This window comes from Petaurus breviceps, unplaced genomic scaffold (genome assembly GCF_028583685.1).
Source record: "Petaurus breviceps papuanus isolate PSGF00001 unplaced genomic scaffold, PetGlider_PUasm1.0 128, whole genome shotgun sequence".
NCBI classification, from domain to species: domain Eukaryota; kingdom Metazoa; phylum Chordata; class Mammalia; order Diprotodontia; family Petauridae; genus Petaurus; species Petaurus breviceps.
This window is the reverse complement of record NW_027185664.1, coordinates 7,132,384-7,151,177: the sequence shown is the minus strand read 5'-3', so window position 1 is coordinate 7,151,177 and position 18,794 is coordinate 7,132,384. Positions and strand designations below refer to the sequence as shown.

Here is an 18,794-nt window from a genome sequence, read left to right as displayed (position 1 = left end):
TGTATGTATGTGTGTGTATGCATGTATGTCTGTATGTATGTGTGTGTGTTTTCATTCTTATCATCGTCTTTCTTATTTCAGGTTGCCTATCATCAGGTCTCCCACAAATGAAAAAAATATCTACATCATATGAAGAAAGACGTAAACAAGCTACAGCTATTGTTTTATTAGGAGTGATAGGAGCTGAATTTGGTGCAGAAATTGAGCCTCCAAAATTGTTGACAAGACCTCGAAGTTCCAGTCAGATTCCTGAAGGATTTGGTTTGACCAGTGGTGGATCCAACTATTCATTAGCCAGACATACCTGTAAGTATATTTTTCTTTCCTAAATATAGTCATTGTTTTTCAGTGCATATCATTTGGCAAAAAAATCATATTTGGTTACTCTTCCCAGAACAAAACAAAAAATAAACTTATACTTTTTGTCCACCACATTCATGTTAAATCAAGAAAATATACAATGCATTATATGTCATGTTTGCAAATTGTAGTGATTAAATCGCCTGAGTTTTTTTTTTTTTAATCCTATATTCTAAATCTAAATGCCAGTTCAATAGAAAGTCATTTTTAATTCTTGGGTTTATTATTATGTTGTAGTGGATCAAGTTTAAGGACCTGGAGTCAAAAAGTCTTCATTTCAAATATCACCTCTGACACTCATTAGCTGTGTGACTATTGGCAAGACACTATACCTCACTGAACCTCTGGTTCCTCATTTGCAAAATATAGTGATTCATCTAGATGTCCACCTAGGTCTCTTCTTCTCTAAATATGTGATCCTTCGAGAAGAAGGTTCTCTACAACAGCTCTGGATTCTCGACTTTGTTCACATTCCTTGTTCACATTATCAGACTGAGATTTCATCAAAGTATAGTCTGCATTGCAGTCCACAACTTTTCACTAAAATAATTTCTGAAAAAGGATTCCAACCAACTTGAATTTATTTCATCTGCATTGTATAGCCAAAGGACACAGAGGAGCCCCCAAAACATCGTCCTTGTAGAAGTTTTATATAGTATCTCTATATGGAGAGATGGAGATATAGACAGTATTATACACACACATATATAAATACATACGCATACATATATATGCATATGTGTATATATATTTGTGTGGATGGATATATATATGTGTGTATATATATGTATATATACATATATATATGTATTTTTATATATATGTGTGTATATATATATATATATATATATATATATAATGACTCTGGGAGACTACTGTGTAAATAAGACCACATTGTAAATAAGGTCTTTTTAGCTATACTTTATGTAAGGCCCATAATGGAGCCACTTTATACTGAATTCTGAACTGCAACTAATGTTATGCTTATATTTGCTTCATTTCCTCAACTCCAGTGAACTTCCCATCTCTTGTTCTGGGAAGAGTAACCAAATTAAATCATACAGTCATTCTTGGAAAAGACATGTCATAAGTCTCATGACTATACTCACCATTTCTGTTACTGCCCAGACAAAAACACTCCGTTCTGGCTTCCATTAAAATATCAGCCCCATGAGGTGAGGGACTTCTTGCTTTTGGATTCGTATCCCCACACTTAGTACCAGACACACAACTAGTGTTTAATAACTGCTTTTTAAATTCATTTATTCTGTTGCCAGTTTCACTATCCTAGACTGTTATCGTTTTCATTCTTTCCAAAGTTCATGCCTCTTACTCATCAAAGCCTTACTTAAAATTTACCTTTACAATTTTTTCTATGATTAATTCCACCCCGTCTTCAGCTACTGTTCTCTTCCTAGCCATGCCTGCCAACACCTTTTAGACATATTCTTTGTTCTTGTATATTAATTTATACTTTAACAGTATAAAAGAATTTTAGGAAAGGAAGGGACTTTTGAGATTGTTCCATTATGTTCCTTTTGCAGAATTGCTTAAATATATTGGTTTCTAGGTGTAGGTTGGGATGGAAGGAAGGGGTGTTGGTGGGTGTAGATATGGGTTTCTTCAGTCTTCCTTGTTAAAGAATAAAGTCTTCTAAGAGTTTTGTAAGGAAAAATTAAATATACATTTTTCTTGGATTCTTCTTATAGTAGTAGACTTTGGAATGTAAGCTCCTTGAGAGCAGGGACTATTTTTTGCTTCTTTTGTAGCCTAAGCACTTCACAAAGTACCTGGCACATAGTAGGCACTAAAAAAATGTTTATTGAATTGATATTTCAGCGAATTTGTGCTTTTATCAATATGGGTTCTCCCTCTAACAGGGCTGACACAGCTTTTCATGTCATGTAATTCTTCTCTACATTCTCCCATAAATCCTCCTTCGAAATCTACCATTGAAGTCTTCTAGATCTTTTAGCATGCTATTGCTAAATATGCATCTACCATTTTATATCCTCATTCTCACTATATGTTAGTTCATTTCCTTTTTTATACTGATTCTTACTTATACTCACTATATATATATATACATACACACACATAAATATTGCCCTTGGATTATTAGAATTTTTGATTCTTTAGAGGTTGTAGTATGCCATGAATCACAACCTTATAGTATCACTGTTGTAAATATTAGGGTTAAAAAGGTGGGTCCTTTTTGGGGAAAAAGTTGAAATTATTGCTCATGTTCAGCATCTCTTGAAGCATGAAATGTGAAGACATGCTCACCAAAGGTGTTCCCCTCTGTCTACAAAGGAAAAAGTGATTTCCTAGCACCCTGGCTCCCTTCTGCCCAGAATGCTCCTAAGTATGGATGGCACTTACTGACTCTATCAACTCAATATTTCAGTAAACATTTATTAAACACTGTCTGTATGCTAGACCTTGTGAATACAAACAACAAGATAAAAATGGTCCCTACTCTCATGGAACTTATATTTTCTAGAAGGATACAATGTATATACACAGCAGTAGATATCTGTTGTTGTCTGTCCTTCATTCTTGAAGAGGACCAAGGGCATCAGGAAGGTGATGTCTTGACTTGCAGGTGAATTGTATTTAAGTGAGGCAGAGCTGTACAAAGTCACCAGCCTCACTTTCTTCTCTCAAGCCATTGAGTCCAGTGACAAGACATAGGTCGGGATGACTAGAGATGACCACAGATGTAGAAGGAGACCCTGGCCTTTTTTCAGTAAATATTTAGTAATTTCAAGAGAGAAAAATGCTACAAACTAAAAGAACCAAGAAAGGCCCTGTGTCAGGGGTGGAACATGAACTATATTTCGAAGGAAGAGTTCTTTAAGGTGGAATTATGGAAGGAGTGCACCATAAAAGTAGAAGACTGCCTCTTCAAAGACACAGAGATGGGAGATTGAATATTGTTCAGTGATTCCTTCTGGGGAGGCCAGACAAAGCAGTTAAAACTTTCAGATCAAATAAGGATCTTCAAGTCCAGTTGCACAATGGAAATGTGGAAACTAAAGGCATGTTCAATTTCCTGTTTCCTTAACTGAAGTTATAGTACCAGTGTCATGAGATTTATAACTGGAGGTGATCTTACCGTGTTTCCCTGATAATAAGACCTATCCCGAAAATAAGCCCTCCCCTTACTGTGTAAGATTCCTCTAAAATAAGCCCTCCCCCGAAAATAAGCCTTATTGAGATTGCTACTGTAGTGAAGGTGATCCCCTGCACTACACGCTACATTACAGTACCCTCTATATGCACCGTTTCCCCCCCCCCCCGGTGAAACGCACGCCGCGCTCCGAGCTGCATCCAATCAGAGCTGCAGCAGTGAGCGCGTCATCCTGTTCTTCCCCAGTGATTTGCTTATTGAATAAAGGTACATTTTTTGTTCACATTTACCTGTTTATTAAAATTGCTGTCAATGTTCATTAAAATAAGCCCTCCCCCGAAAATAAGCCCTCTGGTGTTTTTCTGTCCAAAAAAAAATTAATAAGACAGTGTCTTATTATCAGGGAAACACAGTAGAGATCATCTAGTTTATACCCTTTGCATTCCAGATGAGAAAACTGAGGCCCAGAGAGGCTGAATAACTTTGCCAAGACGATATAAGTAATTTGCTAATTGGGGCAGAAATTGTACTCAGGGCATTAGATTCCAAATCAAACTTTGCCAACCCCTCAAATCTTCCCTACTGGTTTTTGCTGGGCTGAAAACATGTAGAGCTAGACCCAACAGTAATAGTGAAAAGAGATGGTGAGCAGCAGAGGTAAAAGAATCAATAAATAGTATCAATAGGAGTTCACAACTTAGTAGTTTTATCATCTATAAACTTGGAAATCTAGTGGCATAGAATTCACCTGATTCAGCTATTATAAGACAGTATGATATAGTACAAAGAACATTGGACTTAGAGTTCAAGTTTTGCTACTGATGCTTTCAAGTTCTTTGGTTTTGACAGATCATTTCATTGAGGAGGAATAAAAATCTGGCCATCTCTTCCTTTCCCTCAAGAAAACACACATATTACCAGATAGAGGAAGAGAAGACAGTCATGAGAGAGATTATGATAGAAGTAATTTCTAATCTATTTGTCACATGAAGCAGAAGGTAGAAAATTCATATTAGTTGAAATTATTAAGCTTACATTAAACTGGTGGTATTTTTAGCTGCTGGGAAAATTAACTAAACTCTGATTAGTTCTTAGCATCATAAATTTAGAACTAAAAGGTAGTTCATAGACCATCTAGTCCAACTCCTTCATTTTATGTATGAGGAAACTAAGATCCAAGATGAACAAATGACTTGCCTGCGGTCACAAAGATAGTCACCATCATCGGTGCAGCAGTCTCCTTTAAAATTACATTCCTATAGTTATTTTCTATGAAACCTATATTTCTGTTACATTTGTGTTTTGTGATAATGTGATTTTGTTATGTATGTTTTATTTGGTGTCAATCATTATTGTCAGTTACCTGCCATTAAATGATTGTAAAACTATTAAAGGCTTACTGTCATACAAATGATGAAGTTTAATATAATATTGCTAGCGTAATCTTCCATACATATATGTTCATGTCACTCTGATGCTCAGAAATCTTCAGCGATTCCCTGTTGTTCTTCCAAGTTAAGTACAAACTCTTTTATCTGGCATTCAGAGCCTTACACATGCTACTTTCTCTTTTCAGCCTTATCTCTTGTTTTTTCCCTTCCATCTACTCTATGTTCCAGAAGACTGAACAATTTCTGTCACATGATATTTTCATTTCTGCATCTTTTCCCAGCTTGTGTCTTATTTTTGTAATGCCCTCTATTCTCTTTGCCTAATGAATGCCTATTCTTTAGATCCCCCTCAAATGGTACATCTTTCATGAAGACTTTCTAGAATCCCTTAGTAAGAAAGGGTTTCTTCTTCAAACTTCACATAGCATTTTGTTTCCTAATTCTCTTAGGCATGTAATGTTAAGTATTATAACAATCTATGTTCTTCTCACATCTCACTATTTTAAGCTACTTGAAGGCAGGGATGCTCTCCTTTGTAAAATTTATATCTCCTTCAACATCTGTCATAATAAATTCTTAATGAGTTGCATTGCATTATATTTGTGTTGAAGATAAAATATTAATGACTGTATTCAAATATCTGAAGGGTTATTGTAAAGATGCTGGTAAATAACTATTCTGTAATTCTACAGAAGATAGACTAGGTTGATGTAGGCTTAATCTGCAAATTGAGAGATTTAAATTGGCTATGAATGTACTTCTGACTGGGATTTATAAAATATTAGAGAAGGGAGAGTGAAGGAAACTGTGGAATCTTGTTTTATTTTTTAAAGTTTTATTGTTTGTTACCTTTTTTTATAAACCATGGTCATTCTTTCTTATTTTCTAGTCTTATGATAAAGAAAAAATATTGAAAGCAAAACTGTTTAATTTAAGCAAATTTACATGAAATCAGCCATCTGTATTACAGCATGTTTATTCTATATCCCTGATCTTCCTACCTCTTTGCTGAGAGGAAGGAGATGTGGTTCATCATCAGTTTTCAAGACCAAGATTGTTCATTTATAAATTTGTAAAATTCAGTTACTTTTTTTTTGTTAAGTTCAATTACCTTTTAGTCTTGTTTTCATTTAATTTATTGTAGACATTTTGCATATTATTCTGCAAGTTTTCTTTATTTCATTCTGTATCAGTTCATATAAATAATCCTATCATTTTCTGAATTCCTCATATTTGTCATTTCTTCTAACACAAAAATATTTTCATTTGCAAAACCATTATTTTTCAGCCATCCCCTAATTGACAGCATTTGCTTTTTTTCCAGTTTTATACTAGGTAGTTATATATTTAATAGTGTAGAGTCTCTAGAGTCTCCTGTTTCTTAGATAAATTATGGGGTAGTACTGAAAAAGGTGGTTCCCCCCACTTTTTAACTAGCTACGTGAAAGGGAACGGCCTAACAGCTTTTTCACATTAAACTGAAGCACAGAATATCTCCATCCTGAATGTTTAATGTAATTATCATTGTTAATTTCAATGTGGATTATTAGTTATTCTTTGGTTTGCAAAGTTGGGGTTTTGGGGGGTCTTGTTTTTACAAAACAGCTATTTTCATTTTGACTTTTCAGACTTGCCTATTCCATGCCTTCATTGAGGTTTGCCAGTCTGGTTATTCTGCTACTTTCATTCCCATTAATCTGCAGCTATGCCATATGTTTCATACCGTGCTTCAGTGCATTTTTAAAGCATGTTTTCTGCTCTCCTTCCTTGTGTTTCCCCCCCATAAGCTTGTCATAGAACAGCTGTTTCTGCACCCGATTATAATTCATTCTCCATACATGTCCAACTCAATGAACTTGTATCATGCTGAATATTTTTTTTCAGAATTTGTTGATTTAATTTTAGTTTTCAACATTCATTTCCACAAGATTTTGAGTTCCAAATTTTCTCCCTATCTCTCCCCTAAACCCCCACCCCAATATGGCAAGCATACTGATTACCTCTTCCCCCAGTCTACCCTCTCTTATATCCCCTCATGACTCCTCCTGCTCCCTTCCCATTATTTTTTTGTAGGGTAAGATGGATTTCTATACCCTATCGCCTGTATATCTTATTTCCCAGTTGCATGTAACAATTTTTTTTAACATTTGTTTTTAAAACTTTGAGTTCCAGATTCTTTCCTTTCTTCCCTCCTCATCCACCCCCACTGGCAAGACAAGCAGTTCAATATAGGTTGCACATGTGTAGTTATGCACAACATTTCCCGTAGTCATATTGTGAAAGACTATATTCCCCTCCATCCTATCCCACCCCCCATTTATTCTGTTTTCTCCTTTGACCTTGTCCCTTTTCAAAAGTGTTTGCTTCTGACTACCCTTTCCCCCAATCTTCCCTCCCTTCTACCATTCCCATCATCTGATCCCCTTCCTCCTACTTTCCTGTAGGATAAGATAACCAATTGAATGTGAATGTTATTCCCTCCTTAAGCCAAGTTCAATGAGAGTAAAGTTGACTCATTTCCTTTCACCTCCCTGCTCTTCCCCTCCATTGTAACAGCTTTCTCTTGCCTCTTTTATGTGAGATAATCTACCATATTCTATCTCTTCCTTTCTCCTCCCAATATATTCCTCTTTCACCTCTTAATTTTATTTTTTAGATATCATCCCTTCATATTCAACTCATTCTGTGCCCTCTCTCTATGCATATATGTACACATACACACACATATAAACACAGAAATGCACTCACCTACATATGCATATATGTGTGTACATATATACATATATATGTGTGTATACACACACATACATATTCCCTTCAGCTCTCCTAACACTGAGAAAAGTCTCATGAGTTACAAATATTGTCTTTTCATGTAGGAATGTAAACAGTTCAACTTTAATAAATTTGTTATAATTTCTCTTTTCTGCTTACCTTTTCATGTTTCTCTTGCTGCTTGTATTTGAAAGTCAGATTTTCTGTTCAGTTCTGGTCTTTTCATCAAGAATGTTTGAAATTCCTCTATTTCATTGAATGACCATATTTCCCCCTGAAGTATTATACTCAGTTTTGCTGGGTAGGTGATTCTTGGTTTTTATCCTAGCTCCTTTGACCTCCGGAATATCATAATCCAAGCCCTTTGATCCATTAACATATAAGCTGCTAGATCTTGTGTTATCCCGATTGTGTTTCTACAATACTCAAATTGTTTCTTCCTGACTGCTCGTAATATTTTCTCCTTGACCTGGGAACCATGGAATTTGGCTATAATATTCCTAGGAGTTTACTTTTGGGTATCTTTTTCAAGAGGCAATTGGTGAATTCATTCAATTTCTGTTTTCCCCTCTGGTTCTAGACTATCAAGGCAGTTTTTCATGATAATTTCTTGAAAGATGATGTCTAGGCACTTGTTTTGATCATAGCTTTCAGGTAGTCCACTAATTTTTCAATTATCTCTGCTGGATCTGTTTTCCAGGTCAGTGGTTTTTCCAGTGGTATATTTCACATTGCCTTCTATTTTTTCATTCTTGTAGATCTATTTTGTAATATCTTGATTTTCCAGTGAACTTTATGTCATTAGCTTCCATTTGCTCCAATCTAATTTTGAAGGAAGTATTTTATTCAGTGAGCTTTTGAATTTCCTTTTCCACCTGGCCAATTCAAATGTTCAAGGCATTCTTCCCATTGGCTTTTTGGACTTCTTTTGCCATTTGAATTAGTCTTTTTTTTAAGGTGTTATTTTCTTCAGTATTTTGGGTGTTCTCTTTTAGCAGACTACCCATTTCTCGTGGTTTTCTTACATTACTCTCATTTCTCTTCCCAATTTTTCCTCTATTCTTACTTGATTTTCAAAATCCTTCTCGAGCTCCTCCACGGCTTGCGACCAATTCATATTTTTCTTGGAGGCTTTTGATGAAGGAGATTTGACTTTGTTGTCTTCTTCTGGTTGTATGTTTTGATCATCTTTGTTGCCAAAGAACAGTTCTGTAGTCTGATTTGTCTTCCTCTGTTTGCTCATCTTGCCTGCCAGTTAACTTGAATTTTGAGCTCTTTGCCATGGTAGAACTCTGCTTCCAGAGTAGAGAGTGCTGTGTCCCAAATTTCTGGGGTTTTGTACAATTGTTGTCACAGCTTCTTCTAGGCACCTGCCTCAGAACTTTGAGGAGGACTGCCTATCCACAGCCTCAACAGTGTCTGCCATGCCAACACTCCTCACCCCAGGACTGTCACCCAAGACTGCAACCCAGATCCAAGCGGGGCATTGCCAGTAAAGAGATTAAAGCCATTGCCCTCTGGTCAGCACTTGGTCCCCCCTCTGTCTGTGGGCCTGGAGGTCAGGAAGCAGTTGCCTGACTGCCTCAGCCTCTGTCAGCCCAGGGGCAAGGGCTGCACTGTGTACTTCTCTCATCCAGGCCCAACAGAGGTTCCCCACTGACCTTTTACTTTCTCTTTGGTGTTTATGGATTGAGAAGTCTGGAAACCACCACAGCTGCCAGTGATTCAGTCCCTGGAGGTCTGTTCCCTCCAGTCTGTTCTGGCGCAGCCCACAGGTGACTGTGCTCTGCTCCCAGCCTGGTGTGACAGACCCTTCCTGTTGGCTTGCCAGGCTGTCCTCTGCTGGAGACGTATTTCACTCTGTCATTTTGTGGGTTCTATAGCTCTAAAATTTGTTTAGAGCCATTTTTATAGGTATTTGAGATAATCAGAGATGAGCTTAAGTAAGTTTCTACTTTTACTCTGCCATCTTGGTTCTTCCACCCTGAATATTTTTTCTTGTACACCTGTTATATTTTAGAAGCTTGTTAATGTTCTTCTACTCTTATGTACTATAAACCATTTATGTGAAATTATTAAAATGGCTTTTAAAAAACCCTACTAATGATAATAGCCAAGGTAGTTTAGACACACAAGAGCTTAAATGATACCGTGGCTTTATAGAAATTTTTTTTGTATGAAAATTGATGTTATTTTGGTGGCAGGTTCTATGCCACCTTTCCAAAGATTGTCAGCCAGTCTTATTCAGTTTTTGTTTTTCCTGTTACCTTTGCCACTGCTGCCTAGCAGAATGATGATATTGCTTTTAGTTTTGTATTGCCAGTACAAATCTTCATTTTGCTGGGCTTTCCTGGTGTAGGTTGGTGAATGATCTCTATCATCTTTGAGATAATCATCAGTTCATAGGATTCTGTCAGCTAAACAATAGCTCTTGCTCGTTTACATATATTTATGAATAATTATGCTCCTGTATGTTTTAGAAGCCTATAGGAAAACTTTTATCATTATCTCTAGATTTTAGGTTTGATTATTTTAATAAATAAAGATAAAGCTTTTGACAAAATGCAGCACACATTCTTGTTAAGAAAACAAAACACATTCAAACATTAGAAAGCATAGGAATGAGCAGAGCTTTCCTTAAAATTATAATTGGCATCCCTCTAAGACTGACAGCAAGCATTATCTGTAATGTGCTTATGCTAAAACCCATTGGAGTAAGTTCAGGGATGAAACAAGGACACCTGTTATCACTGTTTTTATTCAGTATTTTATTAGAAATGCTGGCTGTTGCAGTAAGACAAAAAAAAAGTTAAAGGAGTAAACATGGACAAAGAGGAAATAAAACTATCACTTTTTGCAAGTAGTATGATAGTTTACATAGAGAACTCTAAAGATTCAACTAAAAAACTAACAGAAACAATACCCTTAACAGAGTTGCAGGAGATGAAAGCCACACAAATTATCAACATTTTTATATGTTAACAACAAAACCCAACAGGAAGAGAAAGAAAAAGAAATTTCATTTAAACTAACTATGGATAATATAAAATACTTTAAAGTCTACCTTCCAGGAAATACAGAGGAACTATATGAACACAATTACAAAATATTCTTTATACATTTGAAGACAAATCTAAATATTTGGAGAAATATTATTTGCTCACGGGTAGACCAAGCCAATAGCATACAAATGAGAATACTACCTAAATTAATTTACTTTCTCACAGTGTCATACCAAAGTACCAAAGTATTACTTTAGAAAGCTGAGAAAATATAATAAAATTCATCTGGAGAAACAAAAGGTCAAGACTATCAAAGGAATCAGTAAAAAAAAAAATCAAAGAAAGAGAACCTAGCAGTTCCAGATCTCAAACCATATCACAAAGCTTTAATCTTCAAAACAGTTGAGTACTGGGTAAGATTTAGAGAGGTTTATCAGAGAAACAGATTGTATACACATTATACAGAAGCAAATGAGCATAGAAACCCAGTATTTGATAGAGCCAAAGATCCCAACTTTGGGGGTAAGAACTCATTCAGTAAAAACTGTTGGGAAAGCTAGAAAGTAGTCGGGCAGAAACTAGATGTAGACCTACATCCTCACACTGTATATACCAAGATAATAGGTATATGATTTAGATATACATTATGACATCACAAGCAAATTAATGGAGTACAGAAGTTACTTGTCAGATCTATGGACAGGGAAAGAGTTCATAATAAATAAGGGACAGAGAGGTTCACAGACGGTGAAATGTACAATTACAATAAAGTTCTTATACAAACAAAATCACTGCAGCTAAATTTAGAACAAAAAGCAGGAAAATGGGGGGATGGAGCCAGGAGGGAAACCTTTCCATCAAGTTTCTCTGGTATTGGGTGGGGAACCTGCAGCCTTAAGACCACATGTGACCTATGTTTTCGGGAGTGGCCTTTTGACTGAGTCCAAGTTTTACAGAACAAACCCTATTATTAAGGGAATTTGTTCTGTGAAGTTTGGACTCAAAGGGCTGCACTTGAACTAGAGGGTCACATGTGACCTCAAGGCCACAGGTTCCCCATCCCTGAAGATAAAGAGCAACCTGAGTCAATTTTATAAAAATAAGCACCATTTTCCAAGTGATAAATACTCAAAGGAAACAGGCAGTTTTCGGAGGAAGAAATTCAATCTCTCAATAGCCATATGAAAAAATGCTATAAATCACTAAATATTAGAAAAATACAAATTAAAACAAATCTGAGGTACTACCCCACATTCATCAGATTGGCTAAGATGACTTTAAAAAAAAGGAAAATGACAAATTCTGGAGGAGATGTGGGAAAACAGGTACACTAATGCATTGTTGGTGAAACTGTGAACTGGTTTGACTATTTGTAGTGCCGATGCAATACTTACAGTGTCCACGATCACAATAAAGACCGTGAATGTAAGTATCGCATGACATTCAATCGCAAAATTACCAAACTCTCCAGACAGAGGATAGAAGCATTTATTTAGATACCAGAAAACCCAATCCCAAAACCAGTAAGCCAATTCCATCATAGTACCAAAGATAATTAGAAGCCATAATAATGCTGACAGTCACAGCATCCTTCAGCCTTCCCACAAACCAATAGATCAAGATAGAACTAATACAAACCGAGATCAATATTTACTCACAAAACTCCCTGTCTCCTTGCCTAGCTCATCATCTGGCTAGCTCTGGCTCTGACCAGCTTCCTGTGTGCTCTGCTTCCCTTCAACAAAATCCTCCTACCATAGGCTCTGTGTGACTATATTTAGCCTATCAGGAGATAGAGTTTATCTTAACAGCAGAGAAGCTTCCTGTGGGCTCTGCTTCACCAAATTCCCTCCATCACAGGCTCCATATGATTACATTCAGCCTATTAGGGGGCAGAGTTTACTTTTAAAGCAGGGGAGATCATCAAACTCCTACCTAGGTCTATTAAGGGGCAGGGAAGATCTTCAAATTCCCATTCTCATTATACCATTTGCAACTATGCCCCCAAAGCTCTTAAATTGTGCAATTTCTTTGACCCAGTGATACTGCTACTAAGTCTATACCCCAAAGAGATTTCAAAGAAAGAAAGTGTTGTGAAGAGAATAAGAGCGAGCTGAGATCTGGGTTTTTAGATAAATTTAGTTGTGGATTTATTGATCAAGCGCGCGACTGCCTGGAGTATAATTCAAATCAGGCAGCCCTGTATTGGGGTACAGACTGAGTTTATAAAGGTAAACAGCACAAAAACCACAATTGGGGAGGGGAGCTAGCATAAGCAGTGACATACAGAAGCCAAGAACAGCCATTGGTTGGATCTATAGCTCAGGGATAATTTGGAAAACATGGCACAAGGGTACAATGACATGATCAGGGTCTTACCTAGGACAGGGTGGAGGGCACAGGGGCAGTGGAATTCTCTGAACAGGCTAGGGTCGTGTTCTGGGTGAAGGGTGCGGGGGACCCTGCTTGGTCAACATTTTTTTTTGTCTTTATTAATTTGTTTACTTTTAGTTTACAAGATTCATTACCACAGTTCCTTGAGTTTCAGATTTTCTCTCCCTCCCCCCTCCCCTGCACCGTGGCGGCATACAATCAAGTATAGTATCTGCAAATACTTTCACATTAGGCATTAGATTATAAAGAAGGATTGTAACAGATGGAATGAAGAATGGGAAAGAGGAAACAAAACCAAACAAGAAAATGAAAAAGGGCAGGTCGTTTGCTTCAGTCTGGGTTCAATCTCAGTTCTTTCTCTGGCTGTACACATCTCTCTCCATCATGAGTCTTTTAGGGTTGACTTATGACTCTGAATTGCTGAGAAGAGTCCAGTTTATCAAAGTTGGTCGTCATACATACGTTGTGTCTGTAATTGTGTACAAATTCCTCCTGGCTCTACTCTTCTCACTCAGCATCAGTTCATATAAGCCTCTCCAGGAAAATATGAAGTCCATCTGCTCCTCGTTTCTTATTGCACAATAGTATTCCATAACATGCATATACCGCAACTTGTTCAACCATTCCCCAATTGATGGGCACCCCCTTAATTTCCAATTCTTTGCTACCACAAAAAGAGCTGCTACAAATATTTTTGTACATGTGGGTCTTTTTCCCACTTCTGTGATCTCTTTGGGATACAACCCTAGAAGTGGGTATTGCTGGGTCAAAGGGTATGAAATTATTTATAGCCCCTTGGGCATAATTCCAGATTGCTTTCCAGAACGGTTGGATCAGTTCACAACTCCACCAGCAATGCATTAGTGTTCCAATTTGTCCAGCTCCTCTCCAGCATTTGTCATTTTCCTGTTTTGTCATCTTAGCCAATCTGACTGGTGAGATGTGGTACTTGGTCAACATCTTGGGTTGGGGACCTTGTTTGGTCAGCATAGACTTGCCCCATGATCTCTATACGGGCTTGCACCATAATCCTTATACATGCTGCTGTTTCAAGGCTTACTTATTTAGGGAAGTTCTAACTTAAGCAAAAATAAGGAGCCAAAACTATGTCTTGGGTAACTCGTACCCAGGACTATGCCTTTAAGCTGTTACAAGCAGCTAAAGGGTTTATGATAAAAACAAAGACAAATATAAAGCTGCTTAATGGTGGGCTCCAAATCAGGTGGCATGTGATTTGGGTTACCTTACAACAAAAGGACCATATACACAAAAAACATTTCTAGGACCTTCTTTTGTAGTGGAAAAGATTTCGAAGCTAAGGGAATGTCTTAGCTTGGGGAATAATTAAATAAATTATGGCATATTAATGTGATGGAATAATATTGTACTGTAAGAAATAATGAAGGGTAAGGGTATGGTTTCAGAAAAACCTGGGGAGGCTTCTGTGAACTGGTACCCAGTGAAGTTGATGGGGTATAGGCTCTGGGAAACCCCTTGACCTCTGATTGAATCTTCCCACTTGATGAGGCATTTGCTTGAGGCTATTAGCCTTTTTATTATATAAAAATAATAATTTTTATTATTAGGACCAAATCTTTGTTACTCTTAATCTCCATTGTCCCGCTACTTCCTACCCTTGATCCTATGAAAATATCTATACCTAAATCTGTTACCCTTAAACTTGTCTAGCCCTCCATGATGGGGCTGAGAATTCAATCTAGCGCAGTCTCACTCTGTGTCAGATTATTCTGGCCCACTTGGCCAATACAAGTGTCACAGATACTAAGGCTCCTTAAGAGTCTACCCAATATGGCGAATCTTTAATAAACTTTTCTTTACTTTGACTGAGAGGAGACTTGAATCGAATTCATTCGATGAGATCCAGCGTGTTGATATTTTGGGGTCTTGAGCACAACTAAACCGTAAACTTCAACAAAGTGAACAGAACCAGGAGAACAATATATACAATAACAGCAATAAAGACAACTTAGTAACTAATCAGTACAATCGCCAGTCATGATTCTGAAGTACCTAAATCCGCCACCAGATAGAGAGCTAATGGAGTCAGAGTTTATATTGAAGCATGTTTTTCTTTTTCTGGACAGGGAGAATGAGAAAATTTGTTTTGTATAACTATGTATTCCATATTGTTTTTTTTTCTTGATCTTCTCAATGGACAAGAAAAGGAGACAAGGGAAGGAAGGAATTCAGGAAGATAATAAAACTGAATTTTCAAAAAATTAAATAAATAATTTTAACTGGGAAATAAGATTTCCTCGGATCCCCTTAAAGAGTGAATAGTAAAAAGTGATAGAAGCATTTTCTGAATCAAATCAAGTTTTAGGTGCCCCCTGCAATGTCTTTAAACATTATTCACTAAGTAATAATAATAATAATAGACAAACTTCTTTTACTCTTTTGGTATAATGAGTAAACATATTTTCATGAGGTGGCCTTAGCTGATTACTAAACTTGGTAAAGCCAGACTTTCTTAGTGATTGCTTAGTCCTTTTATAAGTGAAAATGCTTTTACTAAAGAGTTTAGTAAATATTGAGAACCTGATTGGTTTTCTGATACTTTTTCTGTCACCTATCTTAATAATAATTGTAATTGTGATATATCTGTAACTATTGGATATAAATACTAGTGAATTGATTAATTGTTCCATTCTTAAATGCTCCTTTTTTTGTATTTTTTTTTATGAGAGGTCTTCATCTTACTCTAAAACATTTTCTTTAACTATCATTTTTGTGATGTTCACCCCTTTGGCAATAAATGTGATCCCTGCACTCTTTTCATCATGACATGCCTAAGTAGAGAAGAACTACAAATGAACAGTTCTTTGTATTTATATGATAGCTCTTGTTTTCTTAAAGACACTTTACATTGTCTATAAGGGTAAGTCTAAAAAAAAATGTTATTTATATATTGGGAAATAAAAGCACAAGGAACATTTGTGTCATAAATGAACAGAATAAATACTAGAATGTGGTTTGGAATAGAAACCACATTTCTAAACACTCATTATTGTGTAGTGTCCATGAGACCATTCTCCTCATCTATAGTTCAGTTTGATAAATAGTTTCTCCACCCCAACCCTACCCAGTCCCAAGTTATTAGCAAAAAAAAAAAAAAAGGTGAGGTTTATCAGAATAAAGATTTCCATACTTTAAATTGCTTCTATTCTTTATCACACAAAAAATCATTAACAACAAAATTTTACCTTCAGCTTTCTTGACTGAATTGTTTTAGTCTTTGTTAAAAGTGGCATATTCTAATTTAATGTTTTAAATTTAAAAACAGCCCTTAGTGACATGTCCCAAATTTTTGGTCTTCTCTTCTCAAGTTCCTATAAATGATTTGCTATATCCTTTTCACCTCCTGAAGTAAAGCTGCAGCTTTAAATCATGTCATGATGTTTCTCATATATTAGCATTTGTTTAAAGCTTTATTGATATAAATTTATTCTAAATTCAACTGACCTGAAACTGTCTTTGGCCAGGTATTATTTTATTGGTCCTATGTGTAATAAATAAATACTCATTGTGGTCAATTTCTGATAATCCTATAATCTCAAAAGGTAAATGGATATTTTATTTCCACTAAAAGAGTAAAGTTGACATGTTGATAAATGGTTAGTTTGAAGAACAAATCCTCAAAATGTTACTGCTTTCAGAAAAATGCAAATATTTTTCTTTCAAATACCTGTTTTTGACTTGTTTTCTGCTCATCATGTAAACATTTCTTTTCCATGCATACAGAATAAAAATAATGATTAATAATAAAGAAAAAAGAATCTGGATTAAATTGATTTAGTACACATACTAAAAAGGTCTTTTTCATAATATATTATTACTTCCCCCTAGCTCTTTTAGTAAATAATTGTCATAATTCTGTCAGAGACGGTTATTACATAAAATTAAATTGGGTTGGATGCATTTGGCAATATCTCACAAAATCTGAGATGTGATATTCTCTTTTAGACTTTTGTAGAGGAAGGAAGAGTTGAGCCTTTTTGGAAGAATCATTAAAATCTTGAACCTGAATTGAGTGAGCTTTGAAAGTTGTAGCATTGATTGGAGATTAGAAAGCAAAGAGAAAAGAACCAAAAGAGATTTTATATAATTACTTAGAATGAATTATAGGCTATAAAACAAAATATCCCTTTTGAGGGCTTTTAGCTTACCAGTTCTGTTAGACACTGTTGTACACAGGAAAATTGGGTTTTTATGATAATCCTTTATGATGAGGTATGCTTGGAGCGTAATAGATGTTCTAATTTTTAAGTTAAGATGCCAGAATGATGTTCTACGAGTTTGGTAATCCTACCAAGAAGGGATATCACTTTCTATTTCTCTTTTGTATTTGATAACCACTCAAACTAATTTTATATAAACTTTTCAAGACTTCAGATCAAATTATCAAAGGAAAGGTCAACTTTTTTCTTATCCAAGGGAATCCCTATACTTGGACTGTTTGGCTGGAGAAGCAATTTGGAATAGTGGATGCAGTACTGGATATAGCGTTAGCAAGAACCTAGTTCAAATCCTGTTCTTGGACACTTGCTGGCTGTGTGACTATTGATAACCTCTTAAATTCTCTCAGCCTTAGTTTTCCCATCCACAAAAAGGGGATAATAGCACCTGCTACAGGTTTATAATGAAGTTCAAATGAGATTCCTTAAAGAACAATGTAAATGTTATCTATTATTATCATTATTTTTACTACCCTTATTCTCATCATTTTTTGTCTCCTCCAGGAATTCCTCCATTAATCATTCATGTTCTTAAAACTTTGATCCCTCTCCATCCGTTAAGTCCTTTTTCTTCTATAAAGTTCATCTCCCCTGAGCAAAAGAACTTTTTTTCAGCTCTGCTCTGTTCTCTCAAGTTCCTGTCCTTTCTCTTTACTTTTTTTTATTGCTAGACTTCTAGAAGAAGTTGTCTGTATTGCTGCCCTCTACTTTCTTACTCTATTCATTCCTCACACTTACATTCTGTCTTCCCTTCCCATTAACATACTAGTTTTCTCAAAGCTTAGCATTAGCCAAATATTTTTCAAATTAAGTGTAATATTCCATCACATTCACGTACCATAACTTGCTTAGTTGTTCCCTAATTGATTGATTTAGAATTGGAAGGAAGTTTAGGCCATTGAGTCCAACTCCCTCATTTACAGATGAGTTTTTACTACTTCAAATATTTTGTTGTATGTGGGATCTTTATTTTTAGTGTTAACTTCCTTAGGAAAGTGTAATCTTTGGGTCAGAGTGAGTCAGCTCATGGCCTCACTACTAGTGCATTAGTATCTTTTCACAACTGCTTTAGAGTACTATTCAACAGAGAACCATTTTGAACAGATGGATAACATGACCAAAACAGTGAGATAAGTTAGAATGAAGATTTTATTTGGATTTTATGGCAATGGTTGTGGTGGGAATAGATTTAATCAATTTTAACACTTTCTCTGGGTTGTTTGCCCCAGTTTGCAGTCCTATACCCAGTGTAGGTCCCCACGTAGTGACTGCTATTTTGAGTTCTAGGGATTACCTTGTGGGTGTGTTGAGGTTTAAGGTTTATATTAGGGGTGCTTGAGACCCCAAAATATCAACAACACTGGGCATCCTTCTGAATGACTTTGACTCAAGTCTTCTCTCAGCCAAAGTAAAGCAAAGTTTATTTAAGATTTGCCATAATGGGTAGACTGACTCTTAAGGAGACTAGGTATCTGTGAGCTGGCAC

General features: G+C 36.1%; 1 protein-coding gene across 3 annotated transcripts in view; it reads left to right on the top strand.

Annotated features, from left to right (window-relative positions):
• The window catches only part of LOC138171962 (WD repeat-containing protein 7), a 492,039-nt gene that overhangs the window by 263,856 nt on the left and 209,389 nt on the right, over positions 1–18,794 (top strand). For all 3 annotated transcript variants that reach the window (XM_069101570.1, XM_069101552.1, XM_069101560.1), the window contains one exon: positions 82–306. In XM_069101570.1, coding sequence (XP_068957671.1) covers positions 82–306 — 225 coding nt within the window. The remainder of the gene's footprint in view (positions 1–81; positions 307–18,794) is intronic.